Source organism: Cervus canadensis, chromosome 30, assembly GCF_019320065.1.
Source record: "Cervus canadensis isolate Bull #8, Minnesota chromosome 30, ASM1932006v1, whole genome shotgun sequence".
NCBI classification, from domain to species: domain Eukaryota; kingdom Metazoa; phylum Chordata; class Mammalia; order Artiodactyla; family Cervidae; genus Cervus; species Cervus canadensis.
Window position 1 is genome coordinate 8,053,235 of NC_057415.1, and position 22,922 is coordinate 8,076,156.

Sequence of the window (22,922 nt, forward strand, 5' to 3'; positions counted from 1 at the left end):
GAGCGACTTGTATCTAGAATGTATGAAGAACTCTCGCAACTGGATAGTAAAAACAACAAAAAAAGATTTTAAAATGGGCAAAGGATCTGAAGTCAGTTCTCCTAAGAAGGTAAACAAATGGACAATAAGCACCTGAAAAGAGGCTCGATACCATGAGGCATTAGGGAAATCCAAGTCAAAACTACAATGAGATAGACCTCACATCTACTAGGATGCCCAAGTTAAAAGACGGACAGTAACAAGCGCTAATGAGGATATGGACCAACTGGAACCTCGCTACATTACTGGTAAGACCATACAAAGGTGCGGCCACACTGGAAAAATGGCCTGGCAGTCCCTCAAAAGGTTAAACAAGAGTCAGCACATGATCCAGCAAGTCTGCACCAGTTACCTATCCAAGGGAACAAAAAACACATGTCCACACAAAATCTTGCACATAAATGTTTACAGCAGCATTATTCATAATGGCAAAAAGTGAAAACAATCAAAATGTTTTCACCAACCAAAGAGTTGGTAAGTAAAATGCAGTATATATCCATATAATAGATTATCCAATGACAAAAACAAAAACACTGAATACATGCTACAAGGTGAATGAAATTTTTTGCTTATGAGAACACTGAAAGGAAAATGTCAAAAAAAAAAAAAAGTGTGCTTTGGCTCAAACACTTTATTTTGGTAAAAAGGGGCCTAGGCAATCCACAATATCCTGTAAAATCAAAACAAAGCCCTTCCAACACCTCAGGTGGAAAGGAAAAACATTTTTAAAAGTTTACAACTAACAAAATAGTTTCAGATCAAGATTTATTAGGTAGTGATTTGCATTTGATGGGCTAGATAAAATACTTTATGGCAGAAGTGCATACTGGACTCAGATGTGTTGGGTCCAAAGTGCCTTGAGCTTTGCTGAGTCTGAGCATCTTTAGAGGGGCCGCTCAGCTCACATCCACCCCTTTGCCAACATCCTCACCCCTCTCCTGTACATGGTCCCCTTGACTCAGTGATATATCCTACCACCTCCCTCCCCTGGCCACCAATGATGGACACATCACACTTACAACCAATTTTTAGTTTTGAATCATCATTTCTGTTTAAAATGTCCATTTCGGTGAACCAAGAGACACAAGCAGGAGAAAGTTTGTGAGTCTTCAGTAAAGAAAACACCTTCATTAGAACACTGCTCCTACGGGGAGACATTCCCTGTCCCAGGACACAGTGAGGTAACAATTAAAAACTCTCCATAGGCATGTGTGAAGACGAAAATGTGGGGATAGGAATCTGGAGGCACAGTTGGGGTAGAAGAAATCAGGATGATGTAAAAGGCAGTAGAACAAGAATGAGCAGGCTGAGGTCAGCAAAGACCAGAGTCCTGGAGCCCCCTCCTCCTCGTTCCTGACACCAACCCCTCCCTGGACAGAACCGCCTCCCTTCCGTCCTAACACAGAGGGCCCCTCTCCTCCTCCTCCTGTACCTGAGAGAGGAGCCAGAGAAAGGTCCTCCACACGACTGCAGCACATCCATCACCTTCCAGATCTACTATCTCATCTGCACATGAGGAAAGTGAAAAGCGTATTTAAATTGTTTTTTAAAGTGCTCTGGAAACTCTGTTCAGAGGAAATTGTGCAGGAAGTCTTAATCTATAAGTTAGAGCCGATTGGATGGGCAGCCTTGTCCCCACCCTCGCCCTGAAGGGCCCCACCAAGGCCCACGGAGCAGCTTTAAATACCGGTATAAAGTGACAGACAAGCCAGGGCATGGGTCCTGCCCAAAGCCATGGCAATGGTGCTGGAATAACCATATTTTCTTCTTTTCTGAATTCTTGACACTCTGGCTCCTGGGGCTTCCCTGGCTAGCAAGTTCCTGCAGACAGCAAACAACTCCCCTGTGAGTACACCTTTTGAATGCAGTCAACCTTTTACATGCAAGACGGTACCCCAACCACCTGTGCCAAGCTGGCACCGGGCTCCACTCCAAGCCAATAATCCCCTGGGCTAATTAACCCACAGGCTTCCCAGGTGGCTCAGCGGTAAAGTAGCTGCCTGCCAATGTAGGAGATGCGGGTTCAATCCCTGCATCAGGAAGATTTCATGGAATAGGAAATGGTAACCTACTCCAGGATTCTTGAATGGAAAACTGCACAGACAGAGATGTCTGGTGGGTACAGCTCATAAAGTCACAAAGAGTTGGACATGACTGAGCACACACACATGCACAATCAACCCACATTCAGGTTTCAGGACAACTAGGGGCAGCCGCTATGCCCCAGAACCTGTGAAAAGTATTCAGATTTGCCGACCATAAACCCACTCACCCAGCACCCTGCCTCCTCTGTTCCTGTCCATGCAAGGCACGCCCCTTGCCTCCTAAGGACTCTGGTGCGTCCCCTGGTCCCCTCCACCGCCCCACCGCAGCACCCCTTCTCCTAGGAACTGTAAGTAACAAACTCTTTTCAACAGCAGTCCCCTCCCATCTGCTGGCCTCACCACACTTGGAAAATGATTTTAAAAAAACAAAAAACCTACATTTTTTTAAACAGACCCATTCTAGAAACAAACATTATCCCCAGAAATCTTAGAATCTGGATCAGGAAATTCACATCCAGAGGATGCCACAACTTTGGAAAAAGCCTGACCCAGGAAGTGTCTTCTGGCTGACTTCAAATAAGGGGAGAGAAGGGACAAAAAAAAGGGAGGGAGAGGCCCGTGGCCTGGAGCCACAGAAAATGACAGGGTAGGTCAATGGGAAGATCCTGGTAAGAAGACAGGCGGTAGAGAGGTACCAAGGCGAGCGTGGCTTTGGGAAGGGACAGCAAGGAACTGGGACCGACTGCTAGATACAAGCGGAGTCCGGCGGGCCTGGGGGTCCTCAGCCGTCCAGCTCCTCCTTGATGGTGATGCGCAGCGGGCAAATGCGCAGTGGTTCCGGGGGCCCGTCACCCCGCGAGCCGCCCAGGTAGAAGTAAGGCCGCACCTCCCCGAAGCGGGCATGGAAAGTATACAGGTGGCAGTGGCGCTCAGCGTCATAGAAGGACAGCTCGCCCTCCTCGCACTCCAGCTCCACGCGCAGGCGGCGCGGGATGGCGGGGACCAGCGGCGACGTGGCGGGGTCCGAGGTCACGCAGTGGTCGCCGTCCACGCACTGCGTGCGGCCCACGTACCAGAAGCCCGAGCGCGTGTCATGGTAGCAGCTGTGCGCGTGGCCCTCGGTGCACGCATCCTGTCGCGTCCGCACCACCCCCACGCGCCAGCTGGCCAGCGCCCCCAGGTCCACCTCCCAGGCGTGTGAGCCCTGCGACAGGATGCAGGAGCCCAGCAGGCAGGGTGCCGACGAGAAGCGCTCCGGGTTCTCCACCTGCACCCGGTAGCCGTGGTTGGTGACGCTGGTGAGGTCGTCGGACACGGAGAGCCAGCCAGCCGCGGTGTTGGGATCAAGGCTGAAAGGCACTGGGCGCAGAGAGGGAAGAGAGTGGGGAAATCAGACCAGCCTGTGGCCTCGGGTCCCCCTAAACTGACCCACTGTGTTCCACCTGGCCCAGTGAACAAAAGGGGCTGCCCTGGGCTGGGGGTGGCATTATGGGTTGAAATGTGCCCTGCACAGCCTGGATGGGAGGGGAGTTTGGAGGAGAATGGATACATGTATATGTATGCCTGAGTCCCTTCACTGCTCACCTGAAACTATCACAACATTGTTGATTGGCTACACCCCAATACAAAATAAAGTTAAAAAAAAAAATGTGCCCTACAAAAAAGCTATGTTGAAGTCTTAACCCCAGCATCTCAGGAGGTGACCTTATTTGAGAATGAGGTTCTTGCAGATGTTAACAATTTAAGATGAGATCAGATGGGAAGAGAGGGAGCCCTTGATCCAATATAACTGTTGTCCTTATAAAAAAGAAAACCAGTCACATGGGGGGGAAAGCCCTCTGATGATGGAGGCACAGGTCACAGTGCTGCAACTGCCTGCGCTGAGCTCACCAGAAAATACCAAAATTTAGGAAGAAGCAAAGAAGGATCCTCCCCTACAGGTTTCAGAGGGAGTGTGGCCCTGTGGACACCTTGGCTTTAGACTTCTAGCCTCTGGAACCATGAGAATAAACTTCTGTCATTTTTAAAGCATCCAGACTTCAGTCTTTTGTGAGGATAGCCACAGGAAGCCAGTGAACCTCACAAGATGCCTGTACCACCTTAGAAAAGCATGTGACATGGCCCTGGTCACTGACATTTCTCCCCATAAAATCATGTCTCAGTCTGGGATGCTACTGCAAATGTATCCGAGATGGGGTGGCTTACAATTATTTCTCATGGTTCTGCTTCTGGAATTCTGAAACCAGGGTTCCAGCATGCTTAGATTCTGATGAGGGCCCTCTTTTTGGTTTATAGATGGCTGCCTTCCTACTGTGTCCTTATAAAGCAGAGGGAGAGATGGAAAAGAAGCCAGCTCTCTGGTGTCTCTTCTTAAAAGGGCACTAATCTGATCATCAGAAGGCCCCATCCACATGACCAATTCTAACTATGATCACCTCCCAAAGGCCCTGCTTTCAAATTCCATCACATGGAGGTTAGGCCTTCAACATATGAATTCGGTCGGGGACACATTCAGTCCACAGTGACTTGCATGGGCTAGAATCACCTTGGGAGAGGCGGCCCTAAACTGAGGAGCTCTTCTCTTTCATTATATATACAATATGGTTCTGAATAGAAAGGGAAGTCGGCTGCTCTTTCCGGAGAGGTGGCCAAGTGTCACGACCCAAAAGAGGAAGGCGCTCTGTCAGGAATGGTTTGAGCAGCAGGACATGGAGTGGAGCAGGGCACAGGGACCTGAGTGAAAGAGGCTGGAAAAGTGACCAGTGCGGGGAAGAGGAGGTCTTATGGGGCAGGAGGCGCGAAGGAGTGAGTTCAGCTGGCCCTCTGCCCAGCAAGACCTCCTCCAGCCTCTTACACCTGCCTGGGGCCTCCACTCACCAGATTCGACACACATAACCATCTTCCTCCAGACGCGGTACTTCAGGGAGTCCAGGTACTTGCAGACGTCGATGAGCATGCCGGGTTGGATGGGCTCCGGCTCCATTGTGCAGAAGAGGCTGGGAAAGGAGAAGTGGGCTTGGGGGGGCAAGGCCAGGGCCAGGTGTTCTGGGCCTAACTGGGTCAGCTGGAAACAGGATCCCTTGCCTCAGGCCTACATTCCCTGGCTGCCTTACTCAAGACAAACCTACACTGGGCTCTGATGGGAGAAGAACCGGGAGCCAATTGGGCAGCTCACACCCTTCAGGATTCAGTACCAGAGCCCTTCCTGCCCTCGCCAGGATAAATATAAACAGGAGATTCTCAGACAAGGTTTCATTGCGTGTGAGCAGAAATGATACACATATATCCGCTCATAGGATGTCTGAGTCGGAAGGCACCTTAGGGGCCCTCTAGTCCCACATTTTGAAAGTGTCACTGGTCTTTGTTTGAACACATCCAGTGACAGGGGATTCACTACCACCTAAAGCATTCTCTTCCATCTTTGTACAGCTCTGACTGGGACACAATTATTCCATATTCATCTCCGTGACCCCAACAACCGTCAACACAAACCAGTATGTCCTGAGACTGTCAGAGGGAGGAGGCTGACCAAGAAACAAGGTTAAATGTTGGGCTGACCGTCAGAGAACTACGAGCCCCATGCAGGATGACAATCTCCCCCCACATAGTAGATGGTCACGCGCCACCCTCAGGAAGACAACACTACACCAGGGCAGACTGGAAGTCGGTGTCTTGAAAAAGGACTCTCCACTTGGCCGGTCCCACTGCTGCCTCAGTACGCACCAGCTGGCTTCACCACCTGCCTGGCCTGGGGGCCATCTGAGGCTGCACCCCTGATATTTCTGCCTATGCTTCCCCTCCCTCTACTGGACTTGGCAACTTACCGGCGTTTTCGGCTCTTGTGTTTCTGAAAAAGAAAAAACCAGACACACAAACGTAGACACAGAGAAAACATATAAATCTCTGACCTCAAAAGGAGTCATATATCCCATGTTCATGGATCAGAAGTTTAATATTATTAAATTAATAATGTCAAGGTTAATATTGCTATAATTAAATTATTAATAATATTGTTAAGATGGCAATACCACCCCCAAAATAAATATTTTAAAATAATAAATAAATAGATACTTTATAAAACAATATAGCCAGAGCTGCTGATCTCAGGGTCCCCACTGGCCCCTGACATCTGGCCCCTGTCACTAGATCTGGACGCTGCACTCCTCACCATGAGAAAGGAAACGTCATCCTCCTTCATCTCCATCTGCAGCCGCTCAATCTCGTGGGCCAAGGCCTCCGTGTCCTCCCTCAGCTGCTTCATCTTCTCCTCCGCCAGGTGCTGTTTCTGCCTTGCCTCGTTGGCCATGGCGTCCAGGATGGCCTGCTCCTCCATGCGCAGGAACTCGCGGAGCTTGTCAAATTCCCGCCGGATCCGTGCTTCCAGCCAGGCAGCCTCCACCTGCAGCATAGGGCGGGGCCGGGCGGGGGAGAGGTGGGGCGGAGCCTCAGCCATCATGCAGCCGGTGACCCCAGGTGTTCAGCGAAGGAACTCTATTTTTTTTTTTAAAGAAATCACGTGCAGAACCTCCGAAGATAAAATATAGATGCAGCTTTCTTAGCACCTATTTTTAAGTTTAAAGTAAGTCAAACACCATAGGGACTTCCCTGGTGGTCCAGTGGTTGAGATTCCCCTCTTAGTGCATGGGACGTAGATCCTGTATGGCTCGGGGCAACGAAGCTGGTCCACCAAAACGAAGACCCTGGAGCACGGCCAAAAGTTTTTTTAAAAAAGAAATGTTTTAAATAAAAAAGTCAAACACTATGGCTGATTCATATCAATGTATGACAAAACCCACTGAAATGTTGTGAAGTAATTAGCCTCCAACTAATAAAAAAATTAAAAAAAAAAAAAAAAGTCAAACAGCATAATGAGATTGTTTAGATAAATGAATAAAACAAAATCAATGCTGATAGAGGACAACTGTAATTCTATAAATTCCTCAAAAATATTTTGTACCTGCATAGGTTGTACGATAGTGAGGGAAACTCTGAATCACAGAAATGAACTGTTGCAAACAGCAACGATTTTTAAAAATCACTTCCCTTCCAATATTAGGACTTCAAATTTGATAGATACGGTAGATGCTTACCCAAAAAAATAGTAGAAAGTATTTCAAAACTGAATCAATAACATGCTAACATGACAAAATGATTCACTGAACAGGAGGAAATGACCAAAAGGGGAGGGGAATGATTTATTGAAAGGGCTCCCAGATGACACAGTGGTAAAGAATCTGTCTGCCAATGCAGGAGACAAGGCTTTAATCCCTAGGTCAGGAAGATCCCCTGGAGGGGGAAATGGAACCCTACACCAGTATTCTTGCCTGGAAAATCCCATTGACGGGAGCCTGGAGGGCTACAGTCCATGGGGTCGCGAAGAGTTGGACAAGACTGAGCATGCACGATTTATTGAAAAGGGATAAACTAGAAAAATATTTCCAACATATATGAGATTGTTATTCTTCATATACAAAGTGCTCTTAAGTCTCTGTAAGAAGACAAGACAAACATCCCAAGAAAAAGAATGTGAATATTCACAGAAGAAATACAGATGGCTATTATTCTTATGAAAGGAAGCACACACTTACTAATAGCCAAAGAAAAGCAAAGGCGGAGACGGCACTGCTGGAACATCAGTAAGAAGACTGGCAATACACAGTGGGAGAGAGTGAAATTGGGAGGATTCTTATCACACAGGGGGATAAAAAACAGAGTGGGCAGGAAAAGCCAGCCAGTGCAAAGCCAGCTCCAGCCAGCCTCACACTAGCCATGGAGCCTCTCAGTAAAGGGGAAGACACAAACTTTCACCTCTCATCTACCAGGATGGACTGAACTGAGAGGAAAAGCGTTAGTCAAGCCAGAATCCTGGACTCTCCACAACTACGTGAGAATTCTACAGCAGCTGGATGCACAGATAGGGGCTGTCTCTTGGACATATGGACACAACACAGGCATCCCCACTGCATCCCACACCAGGCCGGCCAGGCAGTCGGTACGGGCCACGCCTGGGGGGAGAGGAAGCTGGCGGCATGGGGCTTGGATGAGGGCCCTCGAGGCCCTGGTGAGGAGCTTGAACTGGACAGTTTTAAGCAGAGGAGTGACAGAACCCATCTATTTTATTTAAAAGATCAGTCCACTGCAAGGAGTGTGGACTGCATATAAAAGCAAAAGCACAGGGCCCAGGTAGGAGGGCAGGCAGCGGTGACAGCGACCTGGAACAGATGCTGGCAGTGGAGAGAGCGCTCAGTGGACAGGTGCATTCTGGAGACAGTGGACGTGAGGTGTGAGAATGGGGGCGTCGCTGGTTTGAGCACCCCAGCAGGTGGTGCAGCACGGCACCTGTGATCAGTCTGAGTTCACAGGCACAGGGGGCTGCAGAAGCCACTCGGTGGTTGCTGGCATGGCCACGCCCAGGTGTTTAAAGATGCCACGAAGTCACAGTCAGCATCCAAGGGCACAGCTGTGCTCGCCAGCAGGGCTGGTGAAGGCTGACCATGGCCAGGGCCAGCCCATCCGCACCTCTGCCCCACAGTAGTCCCAGAGGTACCCGTCTGCACCCTCAGCCCCAGTGCTCACTCACCTGATTGTGCTTGGCGATGGCCTCGTAGGAGCGCTGCATCGCGCAGAAGGCCTTGGCTTTCTCCCGCAGCGCGTGCTCCATGTTCCTGCACTTGGCCTGCCAAGAAGGACCAGGAGGAGGTGAGTTAGGGATGGAGGCCAGGCAGGGAGGCAGCATGCCACATCACAGCTGGAGGTGCACTTCAGCATGGGAGCCACTCGACCATTATTTACTGAACCCGGTCCAGCCACATGCTGGGGGACACAGTGGGGAAAGCACAGCTCTGACCCTGCACCTGATCTATACACCATCAGGGCACAAAGGGCCTCCTATACCCTCTAACCCAGCACCTCTGTTTATACCCGATACAGATGGGCAAACAGCTGAGGAGGTAGAGACTAGTTCCCATGCTGGTCACAGGACAAAACAAAAGGACATCCTGCAAAGCCTAAAGCTGGTGCAGGCGGAGCACTGAACCCGAGCTGGGGGTCAACAATGTGCTCACAGGCCCCCTTCACAACTTCGTGAACTGCACTGGTTTACAGTCATGAAAGAACAGGTCTGATCACGAGGTTGACCAAGTTCTTCCCACAGGACCTTGTCTAAACCACAGTCATCCTGGGTTGGTTCTAGGATCCCCACAGATACTGAAATCCCAGGATGTTCAAGTCCCTTATGTAAAAATGCTTCAGTGCTAGTGTAAAAGTCTGTGTAAGCAGTTGTAAGTACAATGTAAACGCTATGTAAATAGTTAACAGAGTGGTAAATTCAAGCTGTGTTTTTAGTCCCTAAAGCCTCATCCCCACCTGGGCCTGGTTTAGATGACAAGATCCTGGACTTTGAGCTAATGCTGAAATGGGACAAGACGACTGGGGATCCTGGGACGGGGTGAGTGTGCTCTACATGTGGGAGGGACATCAATGTCCCTTGGAAATGGCCCTAAGGATCCCCACTTCCCAGTACTGCACTGCTGAAAGCCCCTCCCTGACGGCTGGATCTACAAAAGACTTCCCTCTAATCAACAGAATATGGCAAAAGTGACGGGAGATGAGCTGAGGTGACAAAAAGCCTGCACGGACACTTTCTCACCCTCTTTTGCTCTCTCACCCTCAGATGGAAGTGATCCAACCAGCGGAGCAGCCCATGGGGCTAGGAAGTAAGGGTGTCCAACCAACAGCCCATGAAGACCTGAATCCTGCTGCCAACCACACACGTGAGCCTGAGTGGGGATCCTGGCCGCCTCAGGCTTTCGGATGAGACCACGGCCCTGGTCCACACTGCAGCACCTCTGAGACCCTGAGGCAGAAACACCCATCCGGCCATGCCAGATTCCTGACCCACAGACACCATGAGACGGCAGACACTTTTGTTTGAGGCCACTATGTGGGAGTAACCTGTCACAGAGCAGTACATAACTAGCCCATGGGTCCTCCTCCACAGTGTAGTCTTTCAGCCACGCTTCTACAGAAAATAAACAGTGGTTTCCTTTACTGCAGGTTTAGCTTTCTTTTCAATTCATTCTGGTCATCCTTATGGTCTTCTTGACAATATTTAACAGACTTTTAAAAAATATTGTTTTCTGTAATATCTCTGAAGTGTGTCACTTCAATAACAAAATAACATCAGCATGAGTGTCCCACAAAACCACTGAAATGTCATCCCAATGTGTTATTTGATGGGACGAGATGTTCTGAAGCAAAGTTATGTAATATTATTCCCAAGAAAAATTCCATTATTTGTGAAATAATTGTGAATGTCAGGGGTGAAGCAACTGCCAACACACGCTATCCAGGGGTGTGCTGGCCCCAAAGAACACACCCCTGACCCTCTGCCCTTCAACCTCGAGTTAGGGAATTATGGGGCAATGAAGAAGGAAGTGGGTAACAGTCCCTTGTCTTTCTCAAACTTTTTAATCATTGGAGAGTTCTGCTTTAATTCAGCAAGTCCCAGTCCTAATATGTGCCCTTCTCTGAGTTGCTCACTGGTGAGAGTTACCGAAGATTGTATTATCTGTGTGCTGGGCTAAGTCGCCTCAGTCGTGTCTGACTCTTTGCAACCCCATGGACCATAGCCTGACAGGCTCCTCTGTCCATGGGATTCTACAGGCAAGAATACTGGAGTGGGTTCCTGTGCCCTCCTCCAGGGGATCTTCTTGACCCAGGAATCAAACCCACATATCTTATGTCTCATGCACTGGCAGGCAAGTTGTTTATCACTAGCACCGCCTGGAAAGTCTGTATTATCACTAATGAACAGTTATTACTGAGCATGAACTTTGCACAAGGCCCTAAATCAGGTCCTTTACAGATATCATTCTACTGAATTCTTACATCTCTGCGAGATAGGCACTATATTCCTAACACATAGAAGAGAAAAGAAGCCCAGAAGAATTAAGTAACTTGCCAAAATTATAGTTAGCAGCAGAACCAGGCTCTGCAGAATTGCCCCAAAATAAAGGCCACAGTGTTAACCACAATATTACCCAACCTGTGTCATTAAGGGAGCTACTACTGTGTTGTCCAATTGTCTTTTGTGTTGTCAAATGTGCCATCTTATTTCCAAATTTGTTGACATCAAACATACTGTCAATGTCTTTAATTCTGGAGAATAAACACTTGTAATTCTGGCCATACTTCGCCCAACTCCTTAAATAACCTAGTATGTTAATGAAAATTTCCTCCCATACATGTCTAACTGAACAACGCATCTTAAAAACTTAAGGAAAATAAAAAATTGGAAATGACCCAAATGTCGATCAACAAGAGATGGGTGAATAAATGATGATATTATTAAATGGAAAGCTGGGCTTCCCTGCTGGCTCAGACATTCCCTGCTGGCTCAGACAGTAAAGAAACTGCCTACAATGCAGGTGACCCGGGTTCAATCCCCGGGTCGGGAAGATCCCCTGGAGAAAGCAATGGCAATCCACTCAATATTCTTGCCTGGAAAATTCTATGGTCAGAGGAGCCTGGTGGGCTACAGTCCATGGGGTCACAAACAGTCAGACACGACTGAGCAATTAACATTTTAACTTTTACATGTGGAAAGCTACTTAGCAACAAATAAGGAACAAATTACTGATACATATACAGATAAGTCAAAAAGTATATGTATATATTATTTTGCAGGAAAGTACATACAGTTTCATCCCATTTATGTGAAGATCAAGATCAGCAGCATTGTGTCACAAGGTGACAAATCAGAATTAGTGCTCCTTGGTTTTAAGAAATACCTCCCTCCGCTGAGGTCATAAAGATAATCTCCTACAGTATTTAAAGCTTTACAGCACGTCCTTTCACATAGACAGCGGCTTCTGTCCGATCCCCACCTGCTTCACTCAACCATCCCACATGGCCTTGAAAACTGGACTTGGGCCCCTCCCTCACTTCCTCTAGAACACTGCCTTGACTTCCCCAGTGTGGTTTAGTTGCCCCTCCATGGGCACCTCCACTTCATACCAGCATCAGTGTCTCACATTCCTGGAAAGGCTGCAGGCTTCCTGGGGGTAGGTCCTCATGCCCGGTCCTCTCACCAAGCACACTGATGCTCCATAAACTGCAGACAGAATGAAGGCTTGCTCTGCAAAGGCAGAGGCTCTCATCCCCTGCTCCCTGGTGGCACAGGCGGTAAAGAATCTGCTCACCAATGCAGGAAACGGGTCCGGAAGATCCCCTGGAGGAAATGGCAACCCACTCCAGTATTCTTGCCTGGAGAATCCCATGGACAGAAAAGCCTGGCGGGCTATAGTCCATGGGGTCGAAAAAGAGTCGGGCATGCCTGAGCGACTGAGGATGCATGCACGTATTTGATCATGCCCACCTGACTCCAAGAAGGCAGGGGATCGGACTGCCTTGTCCTTTCCCTTTTCAAATTACCAACATCCGCTGGATCATTGAAAAAGCAAGAGAGTTCCAGAAAAACATCTATTTCTGCCTTATTGACTATGCCAAAGCCTTTGACTGTGTGGATCACAATAAACTGTGGAAAATTCTTCAAGAGACGGGAATACCAGACCACCTGACCTGCCTCTTGAGAAACCTGTATGCAGATCAGGAAGCAACAGGTAGAACTGGACATGGAACAACAGACTGGTTCCAAATAGGAAAAGAAGTACGTCATGGCTGTATATTGTCAACCTGCTTATTTAACTTATATGCAGAGCGCATCATGAGAAACGCTGGGCTGGAAGAAGCACAAGCTGGAATCAAGATTGCCAGGAGAAACATCAATAACTTCAGATATGCAGATGACACCACCCTTATGGCACAAAGTGAAGAGGAACTAAAAAGCCTCTTGATGAAAGTGAAAAAGGAGAGTGAAAAAATTTGGCTTAAAGCTCAATATTCAGAAAACTAAGATCATGGCATCTGGTCCCATCACTTCATGGGAAATAGATGCGGAAACAGTGGAAAGAGTGTCAGACTTTATTTTTTTGGACTCCAAAATCACTGCAGATGGTGATTGCAGCCATGAAATTAAAAGACGCTTACTCCTTGGAAGGAAAGTTACGATCAACCTACATAGCATATTAAAAATCAGAGACATTACTTTGCCAGCAAAGGTCCGTCTAGTCAAGGCAATGGTTTTTCCAGTGGTCATGTATGGATGTGACAGTTGGACTGTGAAGAAAGCTGAGCGCCAAAGAGTTGATGCTTTTGAACTGTGGTGTTGGAGAAGACTCTTGAGAGTCCCTTGGACTGCAGGGAGATCCAACCAGTCCATCCTAAAGGAGACCAGCCCTGGGTGTTCATTGGAAGCACTGATGCTGAAGCTGAAACTCCAGTACTTTGGCCACCTCATGCGACGAAGTTGACTCATTGGAAAAGACCCTGATGCTGGGAGGGATTGGGGGCAGGAGGAGAAGGGGACGACAGAGGATGAGAAGGTTGGATGGCATCACCGACTCGATGGGCATGAGTTTGGGTAAACTCCAGGAGTTGGTGATGGACAGGGAGGCCTGGCGTGCTGCAGTTCACGGGGTCACAAAGAGTCGGACACGACTGAGTGACTGCCGTGTCCTTTCCCTGCGCACACTGCCTGGCAAGGAGCAGGCACTCAGTCCATACCTGCTGGCCCACTGATGGGCGCCCTCATCCACACAAGCCTCTAAGAACCCACACACAGAGGCAGCTGCCCTCACAGCTCCCAGAAAAGTGGGCTGGTAGGGAAGACCTTAGCCCAACACCAGAGAAGGTTCTATCAGTGTCCCTCACTGGAGTAAGAGCTGAGCAGGGCCCCAGGTGAACTCTACAGTAACTGCTCTGACTTTGGACAAGTTACTTAACCTCTCTGAGACTCAATATTACTGTCTGTAAAATGGGGAGAATAGTACTCAGGTGTAGTAAGCTGAGTACCAGCTCCTCCAGGGATGTGTGCTCAGTTGCATCCAATTCTTTGCGACCCCATGGACTGTAGCCCGCCAGGTTCCTCTTTCCACGGGGTTCTCCAGTCAAGAAATCTGCAGTGGCAGTGGGTTGCTACACCCTCCTACAAAGATGTCCTCGTCCTAATCCTGGGAATGTGTTACCTCATGTGGCAAAAGTGATTTTGCAGATGCGATTAAAATATGGACTTTAAGATGGGGAGATCATCCTGGATTGTCCACAGGGGCTCCCTGTAATCATGAGGGTTTTTCCAAGAAGGAGTCAGAGAAGACAATGAGACAGCAGAAGCAGAAGCTGGAATGATGTACTTCAGGATGACGGAGGAAAGGGCCTCCAAAAGTTGGACAAGACAATGAAAGAAACCCTCCTCTGGCCTCCAAAAGGCACAGAGTCCTGCCAACACCTTGATGTTTGGACTTCTGACCTCCAGGACTGTGGGATAACAAATCTGTGCTGTGTTCAACCACAGTTTGTGGCAATTTATGACAACAGCAATAGGAAACTAAGACACAACCTCATAGAGTTTTTGTGAGGATTAAATGTGTTGACAAAAACACTTAAGAGTAGCTGGTACATAGTAAGTGCTCAAAACATATTGGCTGCAGATTTCCCTGGTGGCTCAGTGGTTCAGAATTTCCCTGCCAGTGCAGGGGACACGGGTTCAATCCCTGGTCCGGGAAGACCCCACACGCTGTGGAGCAAGGAAGTGTGGGCAACGGAGCCTATGCGCTACAACTAGAGAGTGGCCCCTACTTGCCACAACTAGAGAAAACCTGCATGCAGCAACGAAGACTCAGCACAGACAGATACATAATTTTTTTTAAAAAAAGATGTTGTCTGGTATGGTTGTTATTTTTGCTGGAGTTCCTCATGTGGTTGCCAACCTAGTCTCCAACACACAAATCAAATTGCCAAACCCCTATGTAAAAGCTTCTGGGGGCTCCCCATTGGCCCCTTCTCACCTCTCCTGCCTTCCCATGCTACCTTCCCTACACCTCCACCTACTCCAGTCATCCAGAACTACAACCTGACTCTCTGCTGGCTGACTTCCCCCAGCTCCACCGGGCGAGGGCTCTGGTTTACTGACCTCCGCAGCCTCCGCACTCAGGACAGCCCTGGCGCACAGCTGATGCCACAAGTGAAGCCAGTTGGCACCAGGCTGAGCACACTCCTCAGATCTTTGGGACTGGACTCCTGGGCCCCTCAGACACAGTCCTGAGTGCCCACTGCTCTGATGCCTCCTTCCTCTGCTTAAAACACTCCCATTACTCCCCAGTCCTTTTTTTTTTTTTTTTTTTTGAGATTTTTTCGTTTTGATGTGGATCATTTTTAAAGTCTTTACTGAATTTGCTAAAATATTGCTTCTATTCTATGTTTTGGGGTTCTCTTTTTTGGACTCAAGGCATGTGGGATCTTGTCCCCCCAACCAGAGATCAAACTCGCGCCCCCTGCAATGGAAGGTGAAGTCTTAACCATGGGACCACCAGGGAAGTCCTCTCCCTACAGTCTTAAGGATAAAGGACAAGCCTGGGACCTCCTGGCTCCTTCTAAATCTCCATCCTCATTCTTTCTTACTCTGAAATTCTCTAAGTAACTGGAAAATCTGGCTTCCCTGCTCTGGACCGTTACACATGCCACTGCCTGAAATACCTTCCCTGACCCCTTTCACCTGGCGCAGTTCAGTTCAGTTCAGTTGCTCAGTTGTGGCTGACTCTTTGCAACCCCATGAATTGCAGCACGCCAGGCCTCCCCATCCATCACCAACTCCTGGAGTTTACTCAAACTCATGTCCACCAAGTTGGTGATGCTATCCAGCCATCTCATCCTCTGTCGTCCCCTTCTCCTCCTGCCCCCAATCCCTCCCAGCATCAGGGTCTTTTCCAATAAGTCAACTCTTTGCATGAGGTGGCCAAAGTACTGGAGTTTAAGCTTCAGCATCAGTCCTTCCAATGAACACCCAGGATTGATCTCCTCTACGATGGACTCGTTGGATCTCCTTGCAGTCCAAGGGACTCTCAAGAGTCTTCTCCAACACCACAGTTCAAAAGCATCAACTCTTTGGCGCTCGGCCTTCTTCACAGTCCAACTCTCACATCCATACATGACCACTGGAAAAACCACTGCCTTGACTAGACGGACCTTTGCTGGCAAAGTAATATCTCTGATTTTTAATATGCTACCTACGTTGGTCGTAACTTTCCTTCCAAGGAGTAAGCGTCTTTTAATTTCATGGCTGCAATCACCATCTGCAGTGATTTTGGAGTCCAAAAAAATAAAGTCTGACACTCTTTCCACTGTTTCCCCATCTATTTCCCATGAAGTGATGGGACTAGATGCCATGATCTTAGTTTTCTGAATATTGAGCTTTAAGCCAACTTTCTCACTCTCTTTCACTTTCATCAAGAGGCTTTTTAGTTCCTCTTCACTTTCTACCATAAGGATGGTGTCATCTGCATATCTGAGGTTATTGATATCTCCCCTGGCAATCTTGATTCCAGCTTGTGCTTCTTCCAGCCCAGCGTTTCTCATGATGCGCTCTGCATATAAGTTAAATAAGCAGGTTGACAATATACAGCCATGACGTACTTCTTTTCCTATTTGGAACCAGTCTGTTGTTCCATGTCCAATTCTACCTGTTGCTTCCTGACCTGCATACAGGTTTCTCAAGAGGCAGGTCAGGTGGTCTGGTATTCCCGTCTCTTGAAGAATTTTCCACAGTTTATTGTGATCCACACAGTCGAAGGCTTTGACATAGTCAATAAAGCAGAAATAAGATGTTTTTCTGGAACTCTCTTGCTTTTTCAATGATCCAGCAGATGTTGGCAATTTGATCTCTGGTTCCTCTGCATTTTCTAAAACCAGCTTTAACATCTGGAAGTTCACAGTTCATGTATTACTGAAGCCTGGCTTGGAGAATTTTGAGCATTACTTTACTAGAGTGTGAGATAAGTGCAATTGTGCGGTAGTTTGAGCATTCTTTGGGATTGCCTTTCTTTGGGATTAAATTGAAAACTGACCTTTTCCAGTCCTGTGGCCACTGCTGAGTTTTCCAAATTTGCTCGCATGTTGAGTGCAGCGCCTTCACAGCATCATCTTTCAGGATTTGAAATAGCTCAACTGGAATTCCATCACCTCCACTAGCTTTGTTCGTAGTGATGCTTTCTAAGGCCCACTTGACTTCACATTCCAGGATGTCTGGCTCTAGGTGAGTGATCACACCATCATGCTTATCTAGGTCGTGAAGATCTTTTTTGTATAGTTCTTCTGTGTGTTCTTGCCACCTCTTCTTAATATCTTCTGCTTCTGTTAGGTCCATACCATTTCTGTCCTTTATCGAACCCATCTTTGCATGAATTGTTCCCTTGGTATCTCTAATTTTCTTGAAGAGATCTCTAGTCTTTCCCATTCTGTTGTTTTCCTCTATTTCTTTGCATTGATCGCTGAGGAAGGCTTTCTTATCTCTCCTTGCTATTCTTTGGAACTCTGCATTCAAATGGGAATATCTTTCCTTTTCTCCTTTTTGCTTCTCTTCTTTTCACAGCTATTTGTAAGGCCTCCTCAGACAACCATTTTGCCTTTTTGCATTTCTTTTCAATGGGGATGGTCTTGATCCCTGTCTCCTGTACAATGCACGAACCTCCATCCATAGTTCATCAGGCACTTTGTCTACCAGATCTAGTCCATTAAATCTATTTCTCACTTCCACTGTATAATCATAAGGGATTTGATTTAGGTCATACCTGAATGGTCTAGTGGTTTTCCCTACTTTCTTCAATTTAAGTCTGAATTTGGCAATAAGGAGTTCATGATCTGAGCCACAGTCACCTGCCTAACACCTCCGTATTCCTTGGGTCTCTGCTTAAAGCTCCTTGAAGGTATGAATTACTGTTCAGTTCCTGTTCTGCAGTATCCCCAGGGCCTAGCAGTATAAGACATCTGTTGAATAAACAGTAACAGGTCACTAGACCGTATGTACTTCCTGGTACCTGGCTCACTGATCTTGAATCCTGGCTTAGCCCACATCTGGAGGTTCTGTCTTAGTGTTCTTGGCCTTGACCCCCACCTACCTTCCTGATCTATATCTGCCAGCCACACAGTGACTCATCACGATGTGATCCATGGTGTCCCCTTACCTCGACACCAGGCCCCAGGATGCCCGGAATGCCCACACTTATTAATACATCGGCTGTCTGAAATCAGAACCTGGCAGTTCTGCCAGGTGAAATAAGAAAAAGCATTGCTGTGGACCACTGTTCAAACACTTCAAGTAACCATGCTGATGACACTCTCCTTCACTTGAACTTTGCCAAAATGTATATGGAACTGTCTACTTTCATTATGAACTTCCCTGGTGGCTCAGTGGTAAAGAATCCGCCTGTCAATGCAGGAGACGTGGGTTTGATCCTTGGGTCAGGAAGACCCCTGGAGAAAGAAATGGCAACCCACTCCAGTATTATTGCCTAGAAAATCCCATGGACAGAGGAGTCTGGTAAGCTACAGTTCATGGGGTCATAAAAGAGTCAGACACGTCTTAGTGACTAAACAACTACAACAAAGGCATTAAAACAAACTAAAACAGTATCCGAAGAACAAGCATTCTTATAGAATATTTTCAACTTTTTGAAATACTTATTTTCAATACACTCATCTTCAGACTAGCTAACCAGTGTTCTCCAAACTGTGGGTCTGACCTATGTATGAGTAGATATAAGTAGGTAATAAAATAATGTTTTACAGCCTATGTAATTTTTAAAATATAATGACAGAAAATGCCAGACTACAACAGAGATTTTCACAGAATTTTTGTTTCCACTGATACAGAACATGATACATACATGTGGCTGTTCTGAGTCACAATGGAAAACAATATTCCTCACTGTGGGAAGCCTGGTGTGCTGTAGTCCATGGGGTCACAATCAGAAACGACTGAGCAACTGAACAACAATGGGCCAGCAAAGGTCAAAAATTCTGAAAACTCCTGAGCTGGCTAACTCTGATTTCCTGATCATTTTCCTTCCTATGCCAAAAACCTCATGTTCGTTTTTCCTTATAAGCTGCTCCTTTATTTTTGTTGTTGTTCAGTCACTCAGTCGTGTCCGACTCTTTGGCACCCCATGGACTGCAGCATGCCAGGCTTCCCTGTCCTTCACCATCTCCTGGAGTTTGCTCAAACGCCTGTCCATTGAGTCGATGATGCCATCCAACCATCTAATCCTTTGTCGTCCCCTTCTCCTCCTGCCCTCAATCTTTTCTAGCATCAGGGTCTTTTCCAGTGGGTTGGCTTTTCACATCAGGTGGCCAAAATATTGGAGCTCCTTCATTTATAACCAGTGAAACTCCAGCCATGGGGGATGCTGAGAGAGTGATCCAGGTTAAACTAGCTGGCCAGGGCCAGAGGCCTCCCCAGAGCTACCCAATACATGGGGCCAGCCTAGAAAGTAGGTGGGGGATGTGGAGGAAGACCTAAAAGCTCCATATCCTTGACCAGGACTTCAGGTGCTGCACCTCTGCCCTCTGTCTACCACATTCCAGGGTTGTTGGGTTTACTCAACCTGTGCTTCTAAAATGAGCATGAGCCACACCCGCCTGGTAGAAAGGGCGCAGGGCCTCAGCCCTTCAGAGATGGGCGGGCGGTCTTGAGAACATCCTGTCATCCCAATTCTCAAACTTCCTGGTGACAGTCTCTCCTCTCCTATCTCACCCCCTGGGCGGTGCTCGATGTAGGCTCTGTATGTTACCAGGGGAAGATGGGGTCCTGAGGAGGCATCAGCGATCTGGCAGGGGGAAGAGGGACGGGACTGGGCACACCCAGCCCTGGCAGGCTGGAGTGCTGGAGCAGGGCGGTCAGGATGCTAGGTTCCGGTCCACGTGCGCGCTCGGCCAACTCCCGCCCGCAGCAACTCTTACCCGAAAGTCGTGGGCGGTGTCCTTCACCGGCTGCACGCGGTGTCCCTGGTGCCGGGGGTCGGCCTGGCACGAGCAGCACAGCAGCTCCTTGTCGTCGAGGCAGAAGAGGTTGAACTGGCCGCGGTGCAGGCGGCAGAGGCGCGGGGAGCGGTGGCCGGTCCAACGCGCGCCCTCGGCCTCCTCGCGCAGCAGCTTCTCCACCAGGTTGTTGAGGGTGTGGTTGGTGCGCAGGTCGGCGGGGGCCGCGCGGTCCTTGCACACCGGACAGGTGGGCGCCACCTGAACCTCCCAGCAGCGGGTCACGCACCCGCGGCAGAAGTTGTGGCCGCAGCGCAGAGTCACGGCATCGCGGAAGGGGTCATAGCAGACGGCGCACAGCAGCTCCTCTTTGAAGGAGCGGGAAGGCCCAGGGGACGCGGCGGGGTCCGGTTCCATAGCCTTCCCGGCTCTCGAGCCGGTAACTTTCGCTCCAGTCCCTCCCACCCGCCTGACTGCTCGCGGGACCCTATGAGAGGCGCCCAGCCTCTTCCGTTCGGAGCACTGAGCGACAGTGGCCTCGGCCAATTGTTCGGGGCGTGCTTAGGGGGCTCCGCCCCACTTCCGGTCAGCTCGGGAAATCCCGGAAGAGTGGGGCGGAGCCCATCTGTTCTGCGGTCAGCGCGGGTTCTAGGCGTGCCGGTCAAGCTTAGCCAAGAAGAAACTACACAACCGTCCTCTAGGGTTTCCGTAACATTGAAACCTACTTCCGATTTCAAATGGAAAATGAAGTCTAGGAGCCACTTCCTTACTTTCCGGAAATCTCAGGCCAGTGAGGTGGGAGAAGCCAGAGCTCCTTACTTCTTGGTTCCGAAGTGGAGTGTGATCTTGCAGCGTCATTAGCGTTTTCACTGCTTGAGTTTGCAGTGCCCCTTTGAAAGATCTATGCCCGCCCTTGAATTAGTTGTTTACTTATTTTGGCCTGTTTAGTTCCTGCCTGCTGGGGTAAGGAAGAAACAAGTGAGAGCAGGGGGCAGTGGAAGACCTCTGAGAAGACCCAATTCTTGTCTTGTTTGGACAGACGGGCGAGTCACAATCTTTTCCAAAATCTATTTCCTCTTGAGTGAAATAGAGATAAGAGACTTCTGCAAAGTTAGCTGTGGGCTGTAGTTACAGTCCAGGCTGAATTTTCCTGCCAGGTACAGCAGGTCTGAGTCACTCCACTTGCCTCAGGTTGATCACTTTACAGCATTCAGATGTAGGATTCCTTTCATTAACGGTTTCTGCTGGATGACAATTCTCCACCTGTATCGTGTTTCTGTATGCTATCCAGAGACATTGCCATTTTTGAACTGTCACTTCAAGGATGTTTCTGTGATGAAGAGCCTGGGAAGAGAGAGACAATGTTTCCTTTCAGGCAGTCTCTCTGCATTGTAAAAGTTTTGGGTTCTCAACCCAATCAAAAAGTGGGCCAAAGAACTAAACAGACATTTCTCCAAAGAAGACATATAGATGGCTAATAAACATATGAAAAGATGCCCAGCATCACTCATTATTAGAGAAATGCAAATCAAAATGATGATACATGAGGTATCATGTCACTCTGGATGCCATCAAAAAATCTACAAACAATAAATGCTGGAGAGGGTGTGAAGAAAAGGGAACCCTCTTACACTGTTGATGAGAATGCAAACTGGTACAGCCACTATGGAAAACAGTGTGGAGATTCCTTTAAAAACTGGACATAGAACTGCCATACGACCCAGCAATCCCACTGCTGGGCATACACACCAAGGAAACCAGAATTGAAATAGACACGTGTACCCGAGTGTTCATTTCAGTGCTGTTTACAATAGCTAGGACATGGAAGCAACCAAGATGTCCATCGGCAGATGAATGGTTAAAAAATTTGTGGTACATATACACAATGGAATATTACTCAGCTATAAAAATGCATTTGAGTCCGTTCTAATAAAGTGTATGAAACTAGAGTCTGTTACATAGAGTGAAGTCAGAAAGAGAAACACCAATACAGTTTATTGACACATATATATGGAATTTAGAAAGACAGTAACGACGATCCTATATGCAAGGCAGCAAAAGAGACACAGATGTAAAGAACAGACTTTTGGACTCTGTGGGAGAAGGCAAGGGTGGGATGATATGAAAGAATAACATTGAAACATGTATATTACCATATGTAAAATAGATGACAAGTGCAAGTTCGATGCATGAAGCAGGGCACTCAAAGCCAGTGCTCTAGGAAAACCCAGAGGGATGGGGTGGGGAAGGAGATGGGAGAGGGGTTCAGGATGGGGGGACATATATGTAACCCATGGCTGATTCACGTCGATGTATGGCAAAACCACCACAATATTGTAATTATCCTCCAATTAAAAAAAAAGATTCAGGTTCTCTAAGCTCCATCCTCTGGCCCACTCTACAAAGGCTTTTGGGAATTAAGTCAGGAAACTGGCTCAAGTGACTATAATCTGACTACTGAAATTGCTGTTAGTAATAAACTGTCCTTTGTCTCTGAACCAAGAGTCTCATCTACCAGCATTCCTGAAACTTGCACACTAAAGTGTCAATGGAAAAAAAAAATCTAAAAGTTGAGGATGGTGTTTTATTTGGTGAACAAAACTGAGGACTTAAGCCAGGGACACAGCATCTCGGACAGCTCTGAGAGACTGCTCCAAAGAGGTAAGGGAGGAGCCATATATAGTTGTTTTTGCAACCAAGACCAAGTAGTCAAAACTTCAAAAGATTGCTGTTAAGGAAAAGCAGATATCTCAAGGAATTTAGCACTTTTTCTGTGTACGGGAAAATACAGCAGCCTGGACTCACTGAAATCATTCCTTTGGCATGCACCTCAGCCATCTGAGGCTAGTGCCCTATGCTTTCTCCTGCCGAGTCTCTTCAGGGCACATCATTGATGGGTGGCTGCGGTGGTTGGCTGCTAGGTTGGGGCAGCATTACTATGATGTCTTGATGGCTGCAGCATCCTTTGTT

General features: G+C 48.0%; 1 protein-coding gene across 1 annotated transcript; it reads right to left on the reverse strand.

The window, feature by feature from the left end:
- Positions 1-652: 652 nt before the first annotated feature.
- TRIM35 (tripartite motif containing 35) lies at positions 653-20,459 on the reverse strand. Its single transcript, XM_043453572.1, has 6 exons — positions 19,935-20,459; positions 8,665-8,760; positions 6,253-6,483; positions 5,909-5,931; positions 4,962-5,080; positions 653-3,443 (listed from the first exon to the last, which is right to left on the reverse strand). Exons 1-6 carry the CDS (start codon positions 20,367-20,369, stop codon positions 2,866-2,868), a joined length of 1,482 nt encoding a protein of 493 aa, XP_043309507.1. The 5' UTR covers positions 20,370-20,459; the 3' UTR covers positions 653-2,865.
- Positions 20,460-22,922: the final 2,463 nt, after the last annotated feature.